Source organism: Cyclopterus lumpus, chromosome 21, assembly GCF_009769545.1.
Source record: "Cyclopterus lumpus isolate fCycLum1 chromosome 21, fCycLum1.pri, whole genome shotgun sequence".
NCBI classification, from domain to species: domain Eukaryota; kingdom Metazoa; phylum Chordata; class Actinopteri; order Perciformes; family Cyclopteridae; genus Cyclopterus; species Cyclopterus lumpus.
In genome coordinates, this window is record NC_046986.1 from 2,607,181 (window position 1) to 2,632,180 (window position 25,000).

The 25,000-nt window shown below is 43.3% G+C and overlaps 3 protein-coding genes across 6 annotated transcripts in view; 2 read left to right on the plus strand and 1 right to left on the minus strand.

Moving 5' to 3' along the window:
• The first annotated feature begins 4,162 nt into the window (after window positions 1-4,162).
• On the plus strand, window positions 4,163-6,242 carry LOC117750943 (cytochrome c oxidase copper chaperone). Of its 3 annotated transcripts, none has more exons than XM_034562405.1 (4): window positions 4,163-4,255; window positions 4,949-5,064; window positions 5,146-5,251; window positions 6,034-6,242. In XM_034562405.1, exons 2-3 carry the CDS (start codon window positions 4,961-4,963, stop codon window positions 5,228-5,230), a joined length of 189 nt encoding a protein of 62 aa, XP_034418296.1. In that variant the 5' UTR covers window positions 4,163-4,255; window positions 4,949-4,960; the 3' UTR covers window positions 5,231-5,251; window positions 6,034-6,242. The 3 variants fall into 3 exon arrangements, with proteins under 3 accessions (XP_034418296.1, XP_034418298.1, XP_034418297.1); XM_034562407.1 differs by having other exon boundaries at window positions 4,185-4,255; window positions 4,954-5,064; XM_034562406.1 differs by lacking the exon at window positions 4,163-4,255 and adding an exon at window positions 4,262-4,444.
• A 3,122-nt stretch (window positions 6,243-9,364) lies between these two features.
• popdc2 (popeye domain containing 2) lies at window positions 9,365-18,109 on the plus strand. Of its 2 annotated transcripts, none has more exons than XM_034562408.1 (4): window positions 9,365-10,062; window positions 14,378-14,486; window positions 14,966-15,554; window positions 17,071-18,109. In XM_034562408.1, the coding sequence occupies exons 1-3, from the start codon at window positions 9,575-9,577 to the stop codon at window positions 15,503-15,505; spliced, it is 1,137 nt and encodes a 378-aa protein (XP_034418299.1). In that variant the 5' UTR covers window positions 9,365-9,574; the 3' UTR covers window positions 15,506-15,554; window positions 17,071-18,109. The 2 variants fall into 2 exon arrangements, with proteins under 2 accessions (XP_034418299.1, XP_034418300.1); XM_034562409.1 differs by having other exon boundaries at window positions 14,966-15,413.
• A 1,630-nt stretch (window positions 18,110-19,739) lies between these two features.
• pla1a (phospholipase A1 member A) overlaps window positions 19,740-25,000 on the minus strand; it is a 12,598-nt gene continuing 7,337 nt past the window's right edge. Inside the window, exons 9-11 of the mRNA XM_034561949.1 lie at window positions 23,203-23,308; window positions 22,455-22,610; window positions 19,740-19,843 (exon numbers count right to left, since the gene is read on the minus strand). Coding sequence (XP_034417840.1) covers window positions 19,756-19,843; window positions 22,455-22,610; window positions 23,203-23,308 — 350 coding nt within the window. The 3' untranslated portion in view covers window positions 19,740-19,755. The remainder of the gene's footprint in view (window positions 19,844-22,454; window positions 22,611-23,202; window positions 23,309-25,000) is intronic.

Sequence of the window (25,000 nt, forward strand, 5' to 3'; positions counted from 1 at the left end):
GCTTGCAACAACGTTTGAAACATTAAAAAAAAAGGGAATTATAGTCTGGGATTAACTGAGGGGTCACGGCAGCGGCAGCTTAGTGCATGAGATGTGTCTAATAATGTGAAGGGTATTATAGTTTTTTGCCATCAAGCTATTTTTGCCGGTTAGTAAAGAGTTACAGGAAATAACTAGACTTCACTTATATATACGTCACACAGCGGCAGATTTACATGGCCTAAAAAAACAAATGTTTTTGAAAACTGGTTGTATAGAAGTCTATGCTGCATGTGTTAAAGCTGCATTCTCTCTCCTGACCACCAAGGGGCGACTCCTCTGGTTGTATAGAAGTCTATGCTTCATGTGTTAAAGCTGCATTCTCTCTCCTGAAAGCTGCATTCTCTCTCCTGACCACCAGGGGGCGACTCCTCTGGTTGTATAGAAGTCTATGCTTCATGTGTTAAAGCTGCATTCTCTCTCCTGACCACCAGGGGGCGACTCCTCTGGTTGTATAGAAGTCCATGCTTCGTGTGTTAAAGCTGCATTCTCTCTCCTGACCACCAGGGGGCGACTCCTCTGGTTGTATAGAAGTCTATGCTTCATGTGTTAAAGCTGCATTCTCTCTCCTGACCACCAGGGGGCGACTCCTCTGGTTGTATAGAAATCTATGCTTCATGTGTTAAAGCTGCATTCTCTCTCCTGACCACCAGGGGGCGACTCCTCTGGTTGTATAGAAGTCTATATAAATGACTCTACTTCTCTTGATGTATTCCCTCAGTAAACATTGTAAACATTAGTTTTTGGTCTCAATCTCTAGTTTCAAGTCTTCTTCAATACAGCGTGATGTTCATTTAGTAAGTTATGGTCATTAAAGTCAAACAGACCATAAAGCAGGGGATGCTTTAGGGGCGGGGCTACAAGGTGATTGACAGGCAGACGTATACAGCGTCTCTACGTCACACTCCTCCTCAGTCAACATACGCTAACTTCCGTTCACCGGTTGCATAAAAAAATCCAAGATGGCGCCGGCCGTAATCCGACCTTGAGGCTTCACGACATCAGTCCTCAAACCAACGGGTGACGTAACGACGACGACGTCCACTTCTTATAAAGAGTCTGTGGTTTCAAACACATACGTCACACTAGCGAATATTAATATGACTCTTTTAACAAATACGATCAAGACGTGGAACTTTGCACCTCCCCTCCTTCAGGGGGGGGGGGGGGGGGGGGCGTTATAAACCAATGCATGCTGCAGATGAAGCTTCATCTCAAGGGCATTTCAATGCCACACTGCGTGGACTGAAGGCTGCAGCGGAGCATGCATCTAACACACGGCACGGAGCCGGGTGAACAATGTGCTTACTTGCTCGTTTATCTAGCACACAGCTGGCCCTCCAACCAGGACGAGAGACTCGCGCTGCGCTGCGCTGACGTCGCGTGGAGCCGGCAGACATGTGGAAGCACACACAGTCTTCAGCATTGGAGGACAGGATATAATGTGTGTGACGCGGGTGGAGAAACATCCGTATTCTGCAGGCTGATGTCCGATCAGACTCTATGTTGAGGTCTGGGACGTGTGCATGCTTTGATGTTTTACAGGAACGACACAACGCTGATTCGCTGAAATAAAAATGAGTTGAAGTATTTTCTGGATCCGGATGTTCTGCTTTTCTCTCTGATTTGTATTATTATATTGTCGCGACGTTAATTTTCTCTGTCATCGTTAGCAAGGTCGTATTATTTAACTCGTATTAAACTGCGACGTGATCACCCAGGTCGTTATTGACGTGTGTGATACAGGAGACGTGCAAAGATGTCAACAGCTTTCTGCTTTTGTGGTTCCACTTGTGGATTATGAAATACTCACACAACATCAATATTTATAGTACTTCTCCGCCGGCTGAGACAGAAGTTGAAGCGCTGGCTTCAATGATGCTTCAGCCTCCTCCATCAGCGGTGTTGATGAGAGCCGATGAAGTCAAATCACACCTGCTGCAGGAGGATGTGGAAACACGTGTTACAGGAGGTCCAACGTATGTTTCATCATTCACTTTGTACTTTAATGTACATCCTTCAGCCGACATCTAATCCTATGTGTGCAATGTTTTCTGTTTACATAAACACTTTTACACTCATGAGCCGGATGTGACCTGATTTTGTTCTGCAAACAGTTTGATTGACAATGAAGTTAATCTGGCAAAATGCTTTCTATGAGAAATCTTAATCCGCAAACATGCGGCGACCTCCGGTTCTGCTGAGTGAAGCCCGATGCGGAAGCGTCTCAAGATGCATTCTCTCTCCTGACCACCAGGGGGGCGACTCTTCTGGTTGTATAGAAGTCTATGCTTCATTTGATAAAGCTGCATTCTCTCTCCTGACCACCAGGGGGCGACTCCTCTGGTTGTATAGAAGTCTATGCTTCATGTGTTAAAGCTGCATTCTCTCTACTGACCACCAGGGGGCGACTCCTCTGGTTGTATAGAAGTCTATGCTTCATGTGTTAAAGCTGCATTCTCTCTCCTGACCACCAGGGGGCGACTCCTCTTGGTTGTATAGAAGTCTATGCTTCATGTGTTAAAGCTGCATTCTCTCTCCTGACCACCAGGGGGCGACTCCTCTTGGTTGTATAGAAGTCTATGCTTCATTTGATAAAGCTGCATTCTCTCTCCTGACCACCAGGGGGCGACTCCTCTTGGTTGTATAGAAGTCTATGCTTCATGTGTTAAAGCTGCATTCTCTCTACTGACCACCAGGGGGCGACTCCTCTGGTTGTATAGAAGTCTATGCTTCATTTGATAAAGCTGCATTCTCTCTCCTGACCACCAGGGGGCGATTCTTCTTGGTTGTATAGAGTCTATGCTTCATGTGTTAAAGCTGCATTCTCTCTCCTGACCACCAGGGGGCGACTCCTCTGGTTGTATAGAAGTCTATGCTTCATGTGTTAAAGCTGCATTCTTTCTCCTGACCACCAGGGGGCGACTCCTCTTGGTTGTATAGAGTCTATGCTTCATGTGTTAAAGCTGCATTCTCTCTCCTGACCACCAGGGGGCGACTCCTCTGGTTGTATAGAAGTCTATGCTTCATGTGTTAAAGCTGCATTCTCTCTCCTGACCACCAGGGGGCGACTCCTCTGGTTGTATAGAAGTATATGCTTCATGTGTTAAAGCTGCATTCTTTCTCCTGACCACCAGGGGGCGACTCCTCTGGTTGTATAGAAGTATATGCTTCATGTGTTAAAGCTGCATTCTTTCTCCTGACCACCAGGGGGTGACTCCTCTGGTTGTATAGAAGTCATTTAGAGTCAAACAGACCATAATGCAGGGGATGCTTTAGAGCGGGGAAAATACAAGTGACTCAAAATTGTTCTTAAATGCTGTACTTGAGTAAATGTAACGTTCAAACACTAACTCTCTCTCTCTCTCTCAAACACACACACACACACACACACACACACACACACACACACGTGTCCTTGAAGCAGGTTTGTCGTATCCAGAATCTTAAATGAACTTCCGTCTCAGCTCATGTGTCAGTTTAAGGTTTATCTGAATATTTATATTGAGAAACATGAATAATGGTGCCGTGGCAGCGACTTCAATGATGAATTTTCATTGTTCATTATTCATAGGGCAGTTTGTGATGTGTGTGTGTGTGTGTGCAGCCAAAGAGATGCATCAGAAACATATTTAATGCATTTCAAGAGGGAACTTCTTCTTCAAAGTAAATTACTTTACATGAATTTTACGTTAAAATCTATCGATTTTACATATTTCAGCATTAAATAAATGTATTTCAGTGCATTCTCAGTTTTTTTTATATTTGGATGGCTAAATGTTATGTTGACAAATGTAACTTTGTATGAAAATGCAATGTCTCTTGAAGCTGTCTTATAATTCATTACTATTTTAAGTTTAAAAGACGTTTTTGTTCATTAATTTTTAAATTGTGTCTTTTAAACTTTATTTAGTCTTAAATTATTTATTTAAGTATAATACTAATATACTTCCTCGTTACTATATTTATTATTATCATTATATATTATATTAACACCACTAACAGTATTTTTTTTTTTTTTACATACAGTTTCTGCTGAAATAATTAAACAATTTAAATCAAGCCATGTGGTCCCGTCCTTGTTACGAAACACCCCATTTCCCAGAATCCCCCGCGGCCTCTCGTAATCGCGCGAGTTTGCATAAATCCCGACCACGTGACGCTTCCACTTCCGTGTCGGCTTCTTCCTGAAGGTGAAGCTTCTCTTGACGTTCAGGTGAGTTACGCGACGCAGATTAACGGCTGCTGTCCGTCTGCCGGTGTGTTTCTAACGGGCGCGTTACGGTGGATATTATTTGACCGGTTAACGAACCGGTTAACGAACCGGTTAAGGGAACGTCCGTGTTACGCAATCGTCTCCAAAACCGAGCTGACGCGAGGATACGCACGTGGTGGTTCTGTTCAGGTTCTGTCCACCCTCCGTCTGTCACGTGTCCGAGTCTTTACGTTAAATACCGTACAAATGAAGTGTGTGCGTGTGCGTGTGCGAGTCCACCTTCCGTCTGTCACGTGTCCGAGTCTTGATGTTAAATACCTTTTTACAAGGTGTGTGTGTGTGTGACGTCCATCAGCCCCGCCCCCTTTAGTTGTGTTTAATGTAAACATGCTGCACAACAACAACGTGGCCATTAAAAAAAACAGAATAATCAATTTTAGTTTGAGCTATAAAACATTATTTTAATTTGTCTAATCGTATTTAAACCCAAGAGGATGTTTTTTTTTTTTTTACGTAGTTAAATATAGTTAAGATTTAAAATAGTAAAGATAGTAGTTAAGATAGTAGTTAAGATTTAAAAAAAAATATATATATTACAAAAAAAAAAAAAAAAAATGTTTTGAACTGAAATGGTTGCGTGTTTTTATTTGAGTGATCTGCATGAAATGCCCCATCTTTGTGTGTCATCTCCAGCTCAGTCAGAAGATGTCCACGGTGTGTGCTGCCAGCATGGAGCCTGCTGCCGAGCAGAAGAAGCCTCTCAGACCGTGCTGTGCTTGTCCAGAGACCAAGAAGGTCAGGGACACGTGGTGAGCAGCTGGACTGAGACACCACCCCCCAATCCCTAAAATGTGAACACATTTCTTGATGTTTTGTTTATGTTCTTCCAGCATCATTGAGAAGGGAGAGGAAAGCTGCACGGTCCTGATCGAGGCGCACAAGGACTGCATGCGGGCGCTTGGCTTCAAGATCTAGTCTCCGTCTCCCGTGTGTGTGGTGAGGATTTTATATTTTGTGTCCCGTCATCTTGTGTTAAAGTATCATTTCTTTTTTTCTTGGTTTGGAATAAATGTGCAGCAGCGAACACGCTGCAAGTAAAGAACGGTTCACCTTCAATTGCCTTCTTTAAAATAAATATATATTGTGACGCTTATTATTTCCTGGAGGCAGCAGCCGGCCTCCGCACCATTAAGCCGACCTTCAGTTTGTGGATCGGCCCACGAAGGGGAAGTTGTCCCTGCAGCAGCTTCCTGTCCAGTTAAACTTTTAATGCAGCGCGACGACTAAAGCCGACCTGAATGGACTCGCTCTGGTGTGAAGAAGAGCATCCGCCCCCTCTGTGAACCCTGTAAACGCCAACGTGGACTTAATTTTTTATATAAGTATTCATTATTTGCGGTAATGAAGCTACTTGTAATTCTGCAGGTTGTTTCATTCTCTTGCTGCTGGGTCAGTTACATCTCTTGGCTATAGCTGCTTTTTAATTCTGTTGTTGATTGCCCTCCCCCCTCGTAATGGGGGGGGGGGGGGGGTGGGGTGTTCAATGTGCTTGCATGACTACACATGAAACGCGCCCGAAGCCTCGGTTCACGTTTCAGCTCTTTTTATAATCCGCCCGGCAACCGAATGTTCGCTTGTTTTTTTGTTTTGTTTTTAACGGAGGAATCTTTAGCCAGGAGGAAGTCACCCAACATGTTTATATAATATTATTAATTGGCACACAGCGTCTCATATTTATGCTCTCTTTAATAATAACTTGTTTTTATTTCCTCCTGCAGTGTTGCTGTGCAGGACGGCCCTCTGTGTTTCCTTCCCTCTTCCCTCCCTCATTTATACCACCTCTAGTGGTGAAATGTGGCGATGCACTTCGGCTCTGATGGGATCTGTCCTTTTTTTTTTTTTTTTTTTTTTCTTTCTGTGAAATTGTTTTTAAAAAAACAAATTTTGTAAAACGTGTGAATATCTTTAATGTTGAATAAAAGTCTTATGCAGTAACCCGGCTCGTCTCTGACTCTGTGGCGCCCGCCGAGCGGCTGCTCTCCCTGGAATGCACTCAGGATTAAAAATAGCTCGTGTCCCTGAAGTCCAGACTCGGCATATCTGCATTCTTCTTCTGTGGTGTGAGCCGACGGTGGACACGACTGGTTTATCCTCTCCAGGTCTCTAACCACGCCGCTTCATCGGGACCTCCCTTTAAGGCAATGGGAACCTCCCTTTAAGGCAATGGGGACCTCCCTTTAAGGCAATGGGAACCTCCCTTTAAGGCAATGGGAACCTCCCTTTAAGGCAATGGGGACCTCCCTTTAAGGCATTGGGGACCTCCCTTTAAGGCATCGGGACCTCCCTTTAAGGCATTGGGGACCTCCCTTTAAGGCATCGGGACCTCCCTTTAAGGCAATGGGGACCTCCCTTTAAGGCAATGGGGACCTCCCTTTAAGGCAATGGTGACCTCCCTTTAAGGCATCGGGACCTCCCTTTAAGGCATTGGGGACCTCCCTTTAAGGCATCGGGACCTCCCTTTAAGGCAATGGGGACCTCCCTTTAAGGCAATGGGGACCTCCCTTTAAAACAATGGGGACCTCTCTAGACTCTGGGGACCTCCCTTTAAAACAATGGGGACCTCCATTTAGATTCTGGGGACCTCCCTTTAAAACAATGGGGACCTCCCTTTAGATTCTGGGGACCTCCCTTTAAAACAATGGGAACGTCCCTTTAAAACAATGGGGACCTCCCTTTAGACACTGGGATGGGGACCTCCCTTTAGGCAATGGGGACCTCCCTTTAGGCAATGGGGACCTCACTTTAAAACAATGGGGACCTCCCTTTAGACACTGGGATGTGGACCTCCCTTTAGGCAATGGGGACCTCACTTTAAAACAATGGTGACCTCCCCTTAAAACAATTAAAGCGATGGGTACCTGCAGATCTTTTGAATTGGGATGTCAGTGTGAACGCGTCGGAGCCGTTAAACTAGAAATACCGACGCTATTAAACTGAGTTGTGACTCACTTTTACCACCGAGTGAGGACTAAAGAGGACCAGGGTCCCTTTAGAAACCCCTCTGTCCTGGTTCTCCTGTATCCCCCACTTGCCTCTGCTGGATCTGGGTCTGTCCACAGTGGACTGGTCTCTGCTGGAGTCTGACTAAACGGAGGTCCATAGAGGACCAGGTCTAGACTGAAGTGACATAGAGGACCAGGTCTAGACTGAAGTGACATAGAGGACCAGGTCTAGACTGAAGTGACATAGAGGGCCAGGACTAGACTGAAGTGACATAGAGGACCCGGTCTAGACTGAAGTGACATAGAGGGCCAGGACTAGACTGAAGTGACATAGAGGACCCAGTCTAGACTGAAGTGATATAGAGGGCCAGGACTAGACTGAAGTGACATAGATGACCAGTTCTAGACTGAAGTGACATAGAGGGCCAGGACTAGACTGAAGTGACATAGATGACCAGTTCTAGACTGAAGTGACATAGAGGACCAGGTCTAGACTGAAGTGACATAGAGGACCCGGTCTAGACTGAAGTGACATAGAGGGCCAGGACTAGACTGAAGTGACATAGATGACCAGTTCTAGACTGAAGTGACATAGAGGACCAGGTCTAGACTGAAGTGACATAGAGGGCCAGGACTAGACTGAAGTGACATAGATGACCAGTTCTAGACTGAAGTGACATAGAGGACCAGGTCTAGACTGAAGTGACATAGAGGGCCAGGACTAGACTGAAGTGACATAGAGGACCAGTTCTAGACTGAAGTGACATAGAGGACCAGGTCTAGACTGAAGTGACATAGAGGGCCAGGACTAGACGGAAGTGACATAGATGACCAGTTCTAGACTGAAGTGACATAGAGGACCAGGTCTAGACTGAAGTGACATAGAGGACCAGTTCTAGACTGAAGTGACATAGAGGACCAGGACTAAACTGAAGTGATATAGAGGACCAGGTCTAGACTGAAGTGACATAGAGGACCAGTTCTAGACTGAAGTGACATAGAGGACCAGGTCTAGACTGAAGTGACATAGAGGACCAGGACTAGACTGAAGTGACATAGAGGGCCAGGACTAGACTGAAGTGACATAGAGGGCCAGGACTAAACTGAAGTGATATAGAGGACCAGGTCTAGACTGAAGTGACATAGAGGGCCAGGACTAAACTGAAGTGATATAGAGGACCAGGACTAGACTGAAGTGACATAGAGGACCAGGACTAGACTGAAGTGATATAGAGGGCCAGGACTAGACTGAAGTGATATAGAGGGCCAGGACTAAACTGAAGTGATATAGAGGACCAGGTCTAGACTGAAGTGACATAGAGGGCCAGGACTAGACTGAAGTGACATAGAGAACCAGGTCTAGACTGAAGTGACATAGAGGACCAGGACTAGACTGAAGTGACATAGAGGTCCAGGTCTAGACTGAAGTGACATAGAGGACCAGGACTAGACTGAAGTGATATAGAGGACCAGGTCTAGACTGAAGTGACATAGAGGACCAGGACTAGACTGAAGTGACATAGAGGACCAGGACTAGACTGAAGTGATATAGAGGACCAGGTCTAGACTGAAGTGATATAGAGGACCAGGTCTAGACTGAAGTGATATAGAGGACCAGGACTAACCAGACTGGTTCAGGACCAGAGAAAAGCTCCTCACTGTAACTTAAACTTGGATTAAATCTGCCAACTTCAAACGTAACGGACAGACCACCGGTCCTTGTTTGTGTCTATAACCTTTACTACTTATTATGGTCTGTTTATTGTTTTGATAAACAGACCAGAGACGTATGACCTCATTCCATTGTGTCTAAATACGCACCTGAGAGAGAACTGGACTCCTTTGGTTGTTTCTGGAGCAAAGGGGCTCTTCCCTAGTTTATTAAAAGTTCAATGTGAGTTCCTCTCATATTTGTTATCGTCCCTCTCGTTTCCTGTCTCTCTCTCGTTTCCTGTCTCTCTCTCTCTGTTATGTTAAGTAGCGGGCCTGCTTTCTGTCCACCGCTCTCCTCCTTGGGTTTCAATTCCAAACATGGTGATCCTTCTAGGGCTCGATCGACGCCCCCCCCCCAACCCCCCTCCAGCTGCTCCACAGTGCAGGTCGGAGGGCCAGAGAGACGAAGGGAACGCCGGAGGAGAGAGGGAGGAGGGGACGAGGAATGAGAGGAGAAGACGAGGAAATGGGCAAATAGAGCCGTGAGAACCTCTCCACGCCGAAGGGAACAAACACCTGACTCGCCAGACAACAACAGTTCTGCGTGTCGAGATCGAGACCTCGAGGTTCTCTGGATAGCGACGTCGGTTCCTCGAAGGCCAACATGGACAACTCCTCCCTGCTGGACAGCTTGTTCTTTCCGCCGCTCTGCGCCGGCTGGAGCAACAACACGGAGGGCGCCGTCTACCACCTGGGCAACACCATGCTGTTCCTGGGCTACATGGGAGGCAGCGGCGCCCACGGGTGCCTCTTCATCTTCGGCTTCCTGGTCCCCGCCTACGCCTGCATGGCGGCGTGGGGCTGGCTGACGGCGTGCGGCCTGGACGTCTTCGCCTGGAGCCTGCTGCTGCTGCTGGCCTGCTCGGCCCAGATCTGCCACCTGCTCCTCCGGCTGCACGGGGAGGGCGTCCGCGGCGAGGAGCTGAGCGCCCTCTACCAGGCGGTGTACCTGCCGCTGGGCGTGCCCGTCCAGGTGTTCAAGGACATCGCGGGCGCCTTCGAGAACAAGGTGGTGGAGCTGAAGGCTGGAGAGACGTACGCCGTGGAGGGCAAGACGCCCATCGACCAGCTCTCCTTCCTGCTGTCTGGGAGGTGTGTGTGTGTGTGTGTGTGTGTGTGTGTGTGTGTGTGTGTGTGTGTGTGTGTGTGTGTGTGTGTGTGTGTGTGTGTGTGTGTGCGCTACACAATTCAAAACCACCACACAACACGCGGGAGGACAAGTAGCAATATTTCAATATAGCAGATTTTTACTTAGAATTACTGTCTTCTCTCTTTTTTGGGTCAATTAATTCCACTTAAAATACAAGTGTAGGGAAATGGAGACGCTGGGTTATTGACACAATATTATAATTAGTATATTAATTCACAGTTATCAACACATGTATATCGTGACAACCAGAACCTTCGATGTAAAAATACATAATTACTAAGTTTCTTAAACCTGCAAAATGATCATTATTTCTTTAATTGGCTAGTGGAAACAAGGCTGTGACGTTGACATTGCTGCATTATTATTATTAATAATGAGTTGTGTTTAAGGCCCATTCGCTCTCTTTTAGCTCTGTTTTTGGTCTCCTCCGCCTCTCTTCAGCTGCTAGATGCTCCTCTGTTCCCCAGCTGGCCTCGAACCGTCCGTCTGCTGCTTGCTGGTCAGCAGTCGGCTTTTTAAAGCTCTCGGCTGAGCTGGAAATGATGCCGACTGAACCACAACAGTAAAGTTGGGGCCGTAGAACCAAAACCATGAGCTGAAAGACGCTAAAACGCTGCGTTCTACTGTGTGTCCATGTTTTTAAAGTCCTAACCCAACTAAAGCTGTCGGATAAATGAAATATGTGAAGTAGTTCCTACTGAAATGTGGAGAAGTTGAAGTACAAGTACCTCAAAATCGCACTTCTGACCAACACTGAATTGTAAACTCTTCCTAAAGTCACGAGTATTTCCAGACTGCAGTATTTGACATTACAGTCCAGATGTTCGTGTTGCTTTGCATTGTGTTGAAGCTCCTTGAAGTTCCTTCTGACCTGTTTCAGATCGGTAATGAAGTGAACTGAAGCGGACACAGGAAACACTTCCTCTGTCCGAACATCCTCACCGCGCCTCAGGTTTCGCCTCCCGGAGCCCAAACGTTGTGAACAGATTATTTCTGTCCGTGACTCAGCGCTGTGTCGCTCTGCCAGCCGGTTCGATGAGATCTTTGTGCTCCTGCTCTTCACCTGAGATTAAATGTTGGCCGCAGAAAGCCAAATTAAAAACAACAACGCAAACAAAAACATATCTAAAAATGAAGCTCGTCCATCTTCCTGTTTTTCATTTGAAAGGCAAACGACTAGCTAACGTTATCCCGACCTCCGGTTCCCCCTCAGATGAACACTGGTGGCTCACGTTAAAAATAGATAAATAGAAAATAAGTCAATTTAGTTGAACATAAATATTTCGATGATATTCCTATTATAAACATATCTAAATTGTAAGGTGCACAATAGATTTCTCTATCAGATACTTTTACTGGTTAATTGGGACTTTTAATGACGCTCATTGTTTCATCCTTGTAGAAGCTCATTGTAGCTCATTGTTTCATCCTTGTAGAAGCTCATTGTAGCTCATTGTTTCATGCTTGTAGAAGTTCATTGTAGCTCATTGTTTCATCCTTGTAGAAGCTCATTGTAGCTCATTGTTTCATCCTTGTAGAAGCTCATTGTTTCATCCTTGTAGAAGCTCATTGTAGCTCATTGTTTCATGCTTGTAGAAGCTCATTGTAGCTCATTGTTTCATCCTTGTAGAAGCTCATTGTAGCTCATTGTTTCATCCTTGTAGAAGCTCATTGTTTCATCCTTGTAGAAGCTCATTGTAGCTCATTGTTTCATCCTTGTAGAAGCTCATTGTAGCTCATTGTTTCATCCTTGTAGAAGTTCATTGTAGCTCATTGTTTCATCCTTGTAGAAGCTCATTGTAGCTCATTGTTTCATCCTTGTAGAAGCTCATTGTAGCTCATTGTTTCATCCTTGTAGAAGTTCATTGTAGCTCATTGTTTCATCCTTGTAGAAGCTCATTGTTTCATCCATGTAGAAGCTCATTGTAGCTCATTGTTTCATCCTTGTAGAAGTTCATTGTAGCTCATTGTTTCATCCTTGTAGAAGCTCATTGTAGCTCATTGTTTCATCCTTGTAGAAGCTCATTGTAGCTCATTGTTTCATCCTTGTAGAAGCTCATTGTAGCTCATTGTTTCATCCTTGTAGAAGCTCATTGTAGCTCATTGTTTCATCCTTGTAGAAGCTCATTGTAGCTCATTGTTTCATCCTTGTAGAAGCTCATTGTAGCTCATTGTTTCATCCTTGTAGAAGTTCATTGTAGCTCATTGTTTCATCCTTGTAGAAGCTCATTGTTTCATCCTTGTAGAAGCTCATTGTAGCTCATTGTGTCATCCTTGTAGAAGCTCATTGTAGCTCATTGTTTCATCCTTGTAGAAGTTCATTGTAGCTCATTGTTTCATCCTTGTAGAAGTTCATTGTAGCTCATTGTTTCATCCTTGTAGAAGCTCATTGTAGCTCATTGTTTCATCCTTGTAGAAGCTCATTGTAGCTCATTGTTTCATCCTTGTAGAAGCTCATTGTAGCTCATTGTTTCATCCTTGTAGAAGTTCATTGTAGCTCATTGTTTCATCCTTGTAGAAGCTCATTGTTTCATCCTTGTAGAAGTTCATTGTAGCTCATTGTTTCATCCTTGTAGAAGTTCATTGTAGCTCATTGTTTCATTCTTGTAGAAGCTCATTGTAGCTCATTGTTTCATCCTTGTAGAAGCTCATTGTTTCATCCTTGTAGAAGCTCATTGTTTCATCCTTGTAGAAGCTCATTGTAGCTCATTGTTTCATCCTTGTAGAAGCTCATTGTAGCTCATTGTTTCATCCTTGTAGAAGCTCATTGTAGCTCATTGTTTCATCCTTGTAGAAGTTCATTGTAGCTCATTGTTTCATCCTTGTAGAAGCTCATTGTTTCATCCTTGTAGAAGTTCATTGTAGCTCATTGTTTCATCCTTGTAGAAGTTCATTGTAGCTCATTGTTTCATTCTTGTAGAAGCTCATTGTAGCTCATTGTTTCATCCTTGTAGAAGCTCATTGTTTCATCCTTGTAGAAGCTCATTGTTTCATCCTTGTAGAAGCTCATTGTTTCATCCTTGTAGAAGCTCATTGTAGCTCATTGTTTCATCCTTGTAGAAGCTCATTGTTTCATCCTTGTAGAAGCTCATTGTTTCATCCTTGTAGAAGGTCTTTAACATCAGGTTAGTTGTTAACCGAGTCACTTCTTCCAGTAGATGTCAGCTGATTGACAGAAGCAGCTCACTGGATGGAGGATGAAACAGAAACTAGACGCAGCGAAGGCTTCATGTCTGAGGGTGCTGGATTATCTCACCCCGCGGAAGTTATTGTCTTTTAAAATAAAGCTTCCTTCTGAGGGAGGAACGTCCCGATTAAACTGTGATTCCTGGCAGAAGGAGAAATGTGGAGTCGTCAATTCATCTGGAAGGAGTTTACCAGCGGTGGTAAACGTAGGTCAACTGGGAGGGACTTTGTTCAGAGTTTCAGAATAACTTATTACAAATGCATAACTTTGGAATAATGTAAAGGCGCCATCTTGAATTAAGAGACGCAAGGGGTAGTGATGCTGGGGTGGAGGTGAAAGGACAACAACGACGTTTAAGGAAACGCAGGATCTGATTGGCTCATTTAAAGTGCCCGCCCCCCAATCAGGTGACGGAGTCGTCGCTGAGCGAATTAGAGGCGAGATTACGAATGAACAGGAGTGTAAACTTAATAAATACCATCGTCTAAAAATACTCCTTTAAATGTAAAAGTCTGTATTCTGAATGTCAGAAAAGTATTATCAGCAAAATGGGCCAAGTAAAAGTATTAATTTGTATATTTTTATTGTAATTTATTTCCACGCAGCTTTTATTTTAATTCATATTAATTCGATTTTTTTTTTTTTTTAATAGTATTTTGTCCCATTCGTATTGTAATTTTCTTCTATTCTATATTTGTTTCTTCTATTTTTTAATTTTTTAATTATATTTTCTTCTATCTTTCTACGTTTATATTTTGTTAATTCTTTGTACACGTGAAAACCTTCTCGGCGATTATTTTGATTCTGAACGATATTTTTCAATGGATACAACAAACAAACCGGTTTTACAGTCATTAAAATGCTTCAGTATGTTTTCTTTGAAGATCGTCCTTGAGCACGTGGCCGAGGCCGGCGTTGAACCCTGACCCTTCAGCTCGGTAACTCGATAGTCTTCAGATTGTCCACTGGAAAAGATATTCATGGCAACGTTCCCCCAAAGTGACCTCCAGCTCTCATTATCGCCTCCTGATCCTCGCGCTCTAAACCCGGTCCTGGTCTCTCTGTTGCAGGATCAACGTGTCTCTGGAGGGCCAGTTCCTGCACTACATCCACCGCCACCAGTTCCTGGACTCCCCCGAGTGGGAGTCCGTGAGACCCAGCGAGGAGGGGCAGTTCCAGGTGGGTCAGTGTAGAACCAGAGGGGTCACGTTGGTCTTCTATTATTGTTCTGGTTTCACTGATTCATCATTTTGTTTATAAAATATCTTAAAATATGGATGAAAAGGGCACGTTGATGTCTGATGATGTATTCAGATACCAGCAGTTTAAAACAATATGAATATCTTTTGGTTTTTTAGGCTCATGGTCTGATAAAAGTATTCAATAAAATATGTTGTACTTTAATACATCATCTTACATCAAAACTATCAAATCCTCACATCAGTTATTTTCTTTAATCCAGACAAAAAAAGTCCTTTTAAGTACATTTAAAGTTTCTTTAGAAAACCTGAATGAACCCTCCAGCAGCGAGTGTGGCCTTCAGGTGTAAGAAAGCGCAGTTTTTTACTACGCTAGCCGTTATCCCCCTGCTTTCAGTCGTTATGCTAAGCTAAGCTAACAACCTGCTTATACTCAGGTGTTTCACTCACACTCCCCAGGTGACCATTACAGCAGAGGAGGACTCCCGCTACATCTCATGGCGGCGCCGGCGGCTGTATTTGGCGATTTCGAAGGACCGCTACATCGCCCGCGTCTTCTCCGTCATGCTGGGCTACGACATCGCCGAGAAGCTCTACAACCTCAACAACAAGCTCTACCTCAAAAGCGGCGTGCTGCTGGACATCCGCCTGCCCAGCCTCTACCACGTGCTGGCCCCCTCCTCGCAGGGCAGCGAGGGCGGCAGCGGCAGCGATGGCGGCGTCGGCATCGGCATCGGCAAGGAACACCTGCGGGGCGAAGACCCGGCGCCGGCCTACCAGATGTGCAATCCGGCCCAGTTTCAGCCCCCCCTGCAGGGACCAAGGAACCCCTGCCTGGACGAACCCCGGGCCCCCCAGCATGAGCGCTATCAGCACCCCTGGGCGTCAGACCCCGATCTGCCCACCGGTGAGGACTCCACCAGCCTGGTCCTGGAGGACTTCGCTGATGTGGCGGGCTCCTTAACGGATTATGGCAGTGAGAGGGATTATTTGAGGTAGAGGGGCACAGTGCTGCAGCTAACACACGGGGTCACCACTTAAGCTACGCGTAAGTACCGCACCTGGGCATCGAGCGTGTGGGGGGATTGCACAATTCCTACTAACCCGGCTTCACACTACGGCAAATGCATTTATTCCAGAATTTCCTTATGTAATTATTTCTTGATCTATTCCTAAACCTAATTTAAGTCATTAACGATCTTTTCTTAAACCTAACTAAGTATTTTACGATCTTTTCCGAAACCTAAAAATGTCACGATCTTTTCCAAAAACCCAACCAAGTATTCTACAATCTTTTCCGAAACCTAAAAATGTCACGATCTTCTCCTTAACCTAACCAAGTATTTTACGATCTTTTCCGAAACCTAAAAATGTCACGATCTTTTCCAAAAACCCAACCAAGTATTCTACGATCCTTTCCGTAACCTAAATATTTCACGATCTTTTCTTAAACCTAACTAAGTATTCTACGATCTTTTCCGTAACCTAAATATTTCACAATCTTCTCCTTAACCTAACCAAGTATTTTACGATCCTTTCCAAAACCATAACATGTCACAATCTTCTTCTCAACCTAAACAAGTATTTTACAATCTTTTCCGCAACCTAAATATTTTACGATCTTTTCATCAACCTCACCAAGTATTTTACGATCGTTTTCCGAAACCTAAATATTTCACGATCTTTTCCTCAACCTAACCAAGTATTTTACGATCGTTTTCCGAAACCTAAATATTTCACGATCTTTTCCTCAACCTAACCAAGTATTTTACGATCTTTTCCTCAACCTAACCAAGTATTTACGATCCTAATATTGTATTGAACCTGACCAAGTATTTTACGATCTTTTCCGCAACCTAAACAAGTATTTTACGATCGTTTTCCGAAACCTAAATATTTCACGATCTTTTCCTCAACCTAACCAAGTATTTTACGATCGTTTTCCAAAACCTAAATATTTCACGATCTTTTCCTCAACCTAACCAAGTATTTTACGATCTTTTCCTCAACCTAACCAAGTATTTACGATCCTAATATTGTATTGAACCTGACCAAGTACTTGACGATCTTTTCCGCAACCTAAACAAGTATTTTACGATCGTTTTCCGAAACCTAAATATTTCACGATCTTTTCCTCAACCTAACCAAGTATTTTACGATCTTTTTCCGAAACCTAAATATTTCACGATCTTTTCCTCAACCTAACCAAGTATTTTACGATCGTTTTCCGAAACCTAAATATTTCACGATCTTTTCCTCAACCTAACCAAGTATTTTACGATCTTTTCCTCAACCTAACCAAGTATTTACGATCCTTTCCTAAACCTAACTAAGTATTTCATAATCTTTTATCGAACCTGACTAAGCATTTCACGATCTTTCCTAAACTTCACCAAGTTGTCACTTTGGTGAGATTTCATTCAAGCCGCTGTACGTCGTGTTGGGGCCGTTTCACACGTTCTCTCTGTGGATGAGAAACCCGTCAGTGTGTCTGATGATGATGATGATGATGATGATGATGATGATGATGATTCCTAACCGAAGCTTCGATGTCGACCCCGCAGGAAGTGGTAAAGACGTCGCTGTTCCGCCTCGATTCCAGCGAGGCCGAGCGCCGCTGGCTCCCACCGACACTCCCAAACTGTGAGAACAGTTCCTCCTGGAAAACACGACATCTTCTCCAGCGAAGCAGCGTTTACGACGCCGTCTCCTCCTCGCTCTTCGTCTTCGTCCTCGCTCTTCGTCCTCGCTCTTCGTCTTCGTCCTCGCTCTTCGTCCCTGCTCGTCTTCCTCGCTTCACATCACCGGCCCTGAGCGTGAAGAAGGACTTTTTTTCCGATGTGGAATGTTTTCTGGTCAAGGTTTAAAGTCTCTCCGGAGCTCTGAAACCTGCCTTGACATCACAAAGACAGCGGGACCCGACACATTTATTCAATTAAAAGTGAAACATCGAGAAAGTTTTAGTGATCAGGGCATTTGCAAAAATGTATAATTTAACCAAAGAAGTGCTTTTCAGTGTGTTTCTGTAGCTGCTGTTGGAAACAAACGTCTGTCCGATCAAAGATGGACGCTTGCAGATAATCTGTATCCAACGTTTAATAAATTAAATTAAATCTGAATTAAATTCTACTTGGGGGACGACCTTAAATATTATTCCATGTTATAAAAATGGATTTGGTTTCATCTCATTTATATCTCATATTGTTTGATTTGGATTTCACGGTTTCTTTTCCACTTATAAGAGTATTGATATAACTATAATGTACTTCACATTTTCTGGATCTGACTGATTGATCGACTCATGTCTGCATTATACGTAACATATTTAGTTTTGTGTACTTCTCGAGATCTTTCCAGACATGTATGAACAGTTGAGATTTTCTCTATTTCACTTTCATATTTATTTTATTTATCCGAATGCACCATGACCCGACGCCATCTGGAGGTCGACCTCTTACTTTTTCTTTATTTAATCACATATCGACCTTGTTTTAAAATAAATGTTTGTAACTAATTGAGTATTTCATACACACATGTGAACTGTGAATTTCATTATTTGTCCTGTTATCGACTTATACAGAGAAGGGACTAAAGTGAGGAGGTATTTCCATGGGGCCATAAAGATCTTTGTGTGCAGTGAAAATGTTGTTTGTTTTCTGTTGCTGTCGATTTCCACGAGTTTATAGAACCAGGATTCATCGCCTCACATCTGAATGCAGAAAAAAGATTCTTACAGTGACGAAGTTACTAAGAGGAGCTTTAATGTGGTATTGGTTCTGGTGCCCCCTGTGGACTAAAGTGGTAGTGTTGGTTCAGGTGCCCCCTGTGGACTAAAGTGGTAGTGATGGTTCAGGTGCCCCCTGTGGACTAAAGTGGTAGTGATGGTTCTGGTGCCCCCTGTGGACTAAAGTGGTAGTGTTGGTTCTGGTGCCCCCTGTGGACTAAAGTGATAGTGTTGGTTCTGGTGCCCCCTGTGGACTAAAGTGGTAGTGATGGTTCTGGTGCCCCCTGTGGACTAAAGTGGTAGTGTTGGTTCTGGTGCCCCCTGTGGACTAAAGTGGTAGTGTTGGTTCTGGTGCCCCCTGTGGACTAAAGTGGTAGTGATGGTTCTGGCGCCCCCTGTGGACTAAAGTGGTAGTGATGGTTCTGGTGCCCCCCTGTGGACTAAAGTGGTAGTGATGGTTCTGGCGCCCCCTGTGGACTAAAGTGGTAGTGGTGGTTCTGGTCCCCCCTGTGGACTAAAGTGGTAGTGTTGGTTCTGGTGCCCCCTGTGGACTAAAGTGGTAGTGTTGGTTCTGGTGCCCCCTGTGGACTAAAGTGGTAGTGGTGGTTCTGGTCCCCCCTGTGGACTAAAGTGGTAGTGTTGGTTCTGGTGCCCCCTGTGGACTAAAGTGGTAGTGATGGTTCTGGTGCCCCCCTGTGGACTAAAGTGGTAGTGATGGTTCTGGCGCCCCCTGTGGACTAAAGTGGTAGTGTTGGTTCTGGTGCCCCCTGTGGACTAAAGTGGTAGTGTTGGTTCTGGTGCCCCCTGTGGACTAAAGTGGTAGTGTTGGTTCTGGTGCCCCCTGTGGACTAAAGTGGTAGTGTTGGTTCTGGTGCCCCCTATGGACTAAAGTGGTAGTGTTGGTTCTGGCGCCCCCTGTGGACTAAAGTGGTAGTGTTGGTTCTGGTGCCCCCTGTGGACTAAAGTGGTAGTGTTGGTTCTGGTGCCCCCTGTGGACTAAAGTGGTAGTGTTGGTTCTGGTGCCCCCTGTGGACTAAAGTGGTAGTGTTGGTTCTGGTGCCCCCTGTGGACTAAAGTGGTAGTGTTGGTTCTGGTGCCCCCTGTGGACTAAAGTGGTAGTGTAGGTTCTGGTGCCCCCTGTGGACTAAAGTGGTAGTGTTGGTTCCGGCGCCCCCTGTGGACTAAAGTGGTAGTGCCTCTGATTTGACTGCAGCAGGGTCTGACAGTCTGCCCCTCTCAGTCCTGGTTCTGGTTCTCCCGTGCCCCCCTTCCCTCCAGCGGGTCCAGCAATGCGTTCTGGTTCTCTAGCAGCGTGCTGTCGGCTCCCAGAGAGGAGAACCAGTTAAAGGTTCCTCACAGTAACTTTAACCTCCGACAGAGAAAAGCAGTCCAAGCAGTTTATTCATTTTTATTTTGTCAACACTTCTCAGAGCTGCAGGAGGAAAACTTGAATAACAAACAAATAAGAAACAACAACATTCAACAGGTCCGGTCTGAGGAGGTTCCCCCAGGAGGTCTCAGGTCTTCAGAAGGCACACACCTGGACAAAGTCATGTGACCACGGAGCTCCTCGCCTGACGTTGATGTTGTTGACGCACAGCGGCTCCTCCCTCCTGAAACGGGAAGAACCATTAAATGAAACTTCAAGGGTGAACTTCTTTTCTAGAGAACAGACCCGGAGGGAGGAGGACGTCCAGGAATCAGAGAGACGTCTGATCGTTCAGTAGATCGGTGCCTCAAATAAAAGAATCAGAATCAGCTTTATTGGCCATGTATGTTCACCTCTAGCTGGAACTGTGTTGTTGTTGTTGTTGTTGTTGTTTTTCTTGGTGAAAAGTCAATAACACATCTCGCAGTAGTTCTCCTCAGACCGCCTGCCAGTCGCTGCTCTGGGTATCAGGACCCAGCACAAATCTATTCAAACCTTTTATTGAGGTTGGAGGTTCACTGTCGGCAGGTATAGTTTTGTGTTTGTGCGTCGGGCTCCAGCAGCAAGAGGTTTTTAAGAGTCCCACAACCCCCCCCCCCCAAAGGGGCTGGGTTGAGGGTCTCAGTTTCTGTTTTTTTCATTCAGTGTTCCGTGTTCAGGGTTTAGGGGCTTCTGGTTCAGGTATTAGGGTTCAGGGTTCATTTGGATCATTCCACCTTCATATCAGTCAAGAGCCGTCTCTCATCTCCTAATCGTTCATCTCTTAAGCCGAGCTACAGAAAAGACCTGGAAGCACGTTACAGGTGTGTGTTCACGTTACAGGTGTGTGTTCACGTTGCAGGTGTGTGTTCACGTTACAGGTGTGTGTTAACGTTACAGGTGTGTGTTCACGTTACAAGTGTGTGTTCACGTTACAGGTGTGTGTTAACGTTACAGGTGTGTGTTTACGTTACAGGTGTGTGTTCACGTTACAGGTGTGTGTTCACGTTACAGGTGTGTGTTCACGTTACAGGTGTGTGTTCACGTTGCAGGTGTGTGTTCACGTTGCAGATGTGTGTTCACGTTGCAGGTGTGTGTTCACGTTACAGGTGTGTGTTAACGTTACAGGTGTGTGTTAACGTTACAGGTGTGTGTTAATGTTACAGGTGTGTGTTAATGTTACAGGTGTGTGTTCACGTTACAGGTGTGTGTTCACGTTACAGGTGTGTGTTAACGTTACAGGTGTGTGTTCACGTTACAGGTGTGTGTTAACGTCACGTTACAGGTGTGTGTTAACATCACGTTACAGGTGTGTGTTCACGTCACGTTACAGGTGTGTGTTCACGTTACAGGTGTGTGTTCACGTTACAGGTGTGTGTTCACGTTACAGGTGTGTGTTAATGTTACAGGTGTGTGTTAACGTCACGTTACAGGTGTGTGTTAACGTTACAGGTGTGTGTTCACGTTACAGGTGTGTGTTAACGTCACGTTACAGGTGTGTGTTAACGTCACGTTACAGGTGTGTGTTCACGTTACAGGTGTGTGTTCACGTTACAGGTGTGTGTTCACGTTACAGGTGTGTGTTCACGTTACAGGTGTGTGTTCACGTTGCAGATGTGTGTTCACGTTGCAGGTGTGTGTTCACGTTGCAGGTGTGTGTTCACGTTACAGGTGTGTGTTAACGTTACAGGTGTGTGTTAACGTTACAGGTGTGTGTTAATGTTACAGGTGTGTGTTCACGTTACAGGTGTGTGTTCACGTTACAGGTGTGTGTTCACGTTACAGGTGTGTGTTAATGTTACAGGTGTGTGTTAACGTCACGTTACAGGTGTGTGTTAACGTTACAGGTGTGTGTTCACGTTACAGGTGTGTGTTAACGTCACGTTACAGGTGTGTGTTAACATCACGTTACAGGTGTGTGTTCACGTCACGTTACAGGTGTGTGTTCACGTTACAGGTGTGTGTTCACGTTACAGGTGTGTGTTCACGTTACAGGTGTGTGTTAATGTTACAGGTGTGTGTTAATGTTACAGGTGTGTGTTAATGTTACAGGTGTGTGTTCACGTTACAGGTGTGTGTTAATGTTACAGGTGTGTGTTCACGTTACAGGTGTGTGTTAATGTTACAGGTGTGTGTTAATGTTACAGGTGTGTGTTAATGTTACAGGTGTATGTTAATGTTACAGGTGTGTGTTCACGTTACAGGTGTGTTAACATCACGTTACAGGTGTGTGTTAATGTTACAGGTGTGTGTTAACGTCACGTTGCAGGTGTGTGTTAATGTTACAGGTGTGTGTTAACGTCACGTTACAGGTGTGTGTTAATGTTACAGGTGTGTGTTAATGTTACAGGTGTGTGTTCACATCACGTTACAGGTGTGTGTTCACATCACGTTACAGGTGTGTGTTAACGTCACGTTACAGGTGTGTGTTAACGTCACGTTACAGGTGTGTGTTCACATCACGTTACAGGTGTGTGTTAACGTCACGTTACAGGTGTGTGTTAACGTCACGTTACAGGTGTGTGTTAACGTCACGTTACAGGTGTGTGTTAATGTTACAGGTGTGTGTTAACGTCACGTTACAGGTGTGTGTTCACATCACGTTACAGGTGTGTGTTAACGTCACGTTACAGGTGTGTGTTCACGTTACAGGTGTGTGTTCACGTCACGTTACAGGTGTGTGTTAACGTCACTTTACAGGTGTGTGTTCACGTTACGGGTGTGTGTTCACGTTACAGGTGTGTGTTAACGTCACGTTACAGGTGTGTGTTAATGTTACAAGTGTGTGTTCACATCACGTTACAGGTGTGTCGTACCTGAGAGATGGAAACTCTGAAAGGCAGACGGACTTGAGGTGGACGTCTGCTTGTCTGTAGAATCGAGCTCCGGTGTTCTTCAGCTCGATGGAGTCGATCTCACACAGAGCGACCGGGTGGGACAACACGGTCCGGTACACCGTCGTACCTGTGTGACTGCAACACACACACACACACACACACACACACACACACACACACACACACAGGACACAACCACGCAGGATCATCAATATACAGTTATGTGTTAATTAATTAATAAAACTACAACAACATGAACTCAAAATTATCCTCAACTTTGTTTGTTTTTTTAGTTAAACTTTTGTGTTTTTAATACAAACAAAATGTAGTTTTAAGTTGAAATACCACAATATATAAATACTCCATGACAAGTAAAAGTATAGAATAAATAATACAAACATAAACACAGAGTAGCTATTTTCTAAAAAAGAGATAAAAATGCACCAAAGACCACATTTTAAATTAAATATTTTGGGTGCGGTTCTTATGATTATTACATATTTTGTCCACAATAATCCTGTTTTTAAAGATCTGATATTGGGTCAGCCCCAAACTACAACTAAGGATTATTCCCATTATCGATTAATCTGTCAATCTGATCAATCAGTTAATTGTTTGATCTTTAAAATGTCAGAAGATGTGCGATAAACGGCTGAAATAATGCTTTTTTTCTCGTGTTTTTTTGTGTATAATTGACGAGCCGCTTCAGAACAGACGTGGAACCTACAGCCGGAGCCGCTGCTCGGTTCCCAGGTTCTCCGTCGTCAGCGTCACCTCCACCTCGGCGCTCTTGTCCAGAGGAGAAACCTCCACCTGCAGCAGGATGTGACGCACTGAGGGGAAACGTGTGTTTACCTCCCAGGTGTGCATATGTTATAGGAATACTGGTGACTCCTCCCACAATGCATCATAAACACACTTAGAATGCATCATAAACTGCTTAGTTATAAGCACTCATAAACATCCATAATGCTTTAAAGAGATAATCATGTTTTAAACATTTTAGAATGATATATACGGTATGTATAAGTATCATAATACTTAGTTTTGTAAGAACATTTATTTATCTAGGAAGTACCGTTAAGATTAAAAATACATTTTCTTTCGTAATACTTTATAATCTTTTATAATGTATTATAGCCTTTTATAATACCATATAACCTTCTATAAGGCATTATAATCTTTTATAATACAGTATAACCTTTTACAATACAATATAACCTTCTATAAGGCATTATAACCTTTTATAATGCAATATAATCCTTTAACGCATTTTAATTATGTTTATAATGCGTGTTGGTTATAGATGTTTAATTATGTTTATAATGTGTTATAAACATGGTTATAGATGTTTAATTATGTTTATAATGTGTTATAAACATGTTCGTCATAGATGTTTAATTATGTTTATAATGTGTTATAAACATGTCCGTCATAGATGTTTAATTATGTTTATAATGTGTTATAAACATGTCCGTCATAGATGTTTAATTATGTTTATAATGTGTTATAAACATGTCCGTCATAGATGTTTAATTATGTTTATAATGTGTTATAAACATGTTGGTTATAGATGTTTAATTATGTTTATAATGTGTTATAAACATGTCCGTCATAGATGTTTAATTATGTTTATAATGTGTTATAAACATGTCCGTCATAGATGTTTAATTATGTTTATAATGTGTTATAAACATGTCCGTCATAGATGTTTAATTATGTTTATAATGAGTTATAAACATGTTGGTTATAGATGTTTAATTATGTTTATAATGCGTTATAAACATGTCCGTCATAGATGTTTAATTATGTTTATAATGTGTTATAAACATGTTCGTCATAGATGTTTAATTATGTTTATAATGCGTTATAAACATGTTGGTTATAGATGTTTAATTATGTTTATAATGTGTTATAAACATGTTGGTTATAGATGTTTAATTATGTTTCTAATGTGTTATAAACATGTCCGTCATAGATGTTTAATTATGTTTATAATGTGTTATAAACATGTTCGTCATAGATGTTTAATTATGTTTATAATGCGTTATAAACATGTTGGTTATAGATGTTTAATTATGTTTATAATGCGTTATAAACATGTCCGTCATAGATGTTTAATTATGTTTATAATGCGTTATAAACATGTTGGTTATAGATGTTTAATTATGTTTATAATGTGTTATAAACATGTTGGTTATAGATGTTTAATTATGTTTCTAATGTGTTATAAACATGTTCGTCATAGATGTTTAATTATGTTTATAATGTGTTATAAACATGTCCGTCATAGATGTTTAATTATGTTTATAATGCGTTATAAACATGTTGGTTATAGATGTTTAATTATGTTTATAATGCGTTATAAACATGTTGGTTATAGATGTTTAATTATGTTTATAATGTGTTATAAACATGTCCGTCATAGATGTTTAATTATGTTTATAATGCGTTATAAACATGTTTGTCATATAAACAATCTTTTGATTGTTTGAATAATAATCAGGTGTTTTTTAAACTATTTG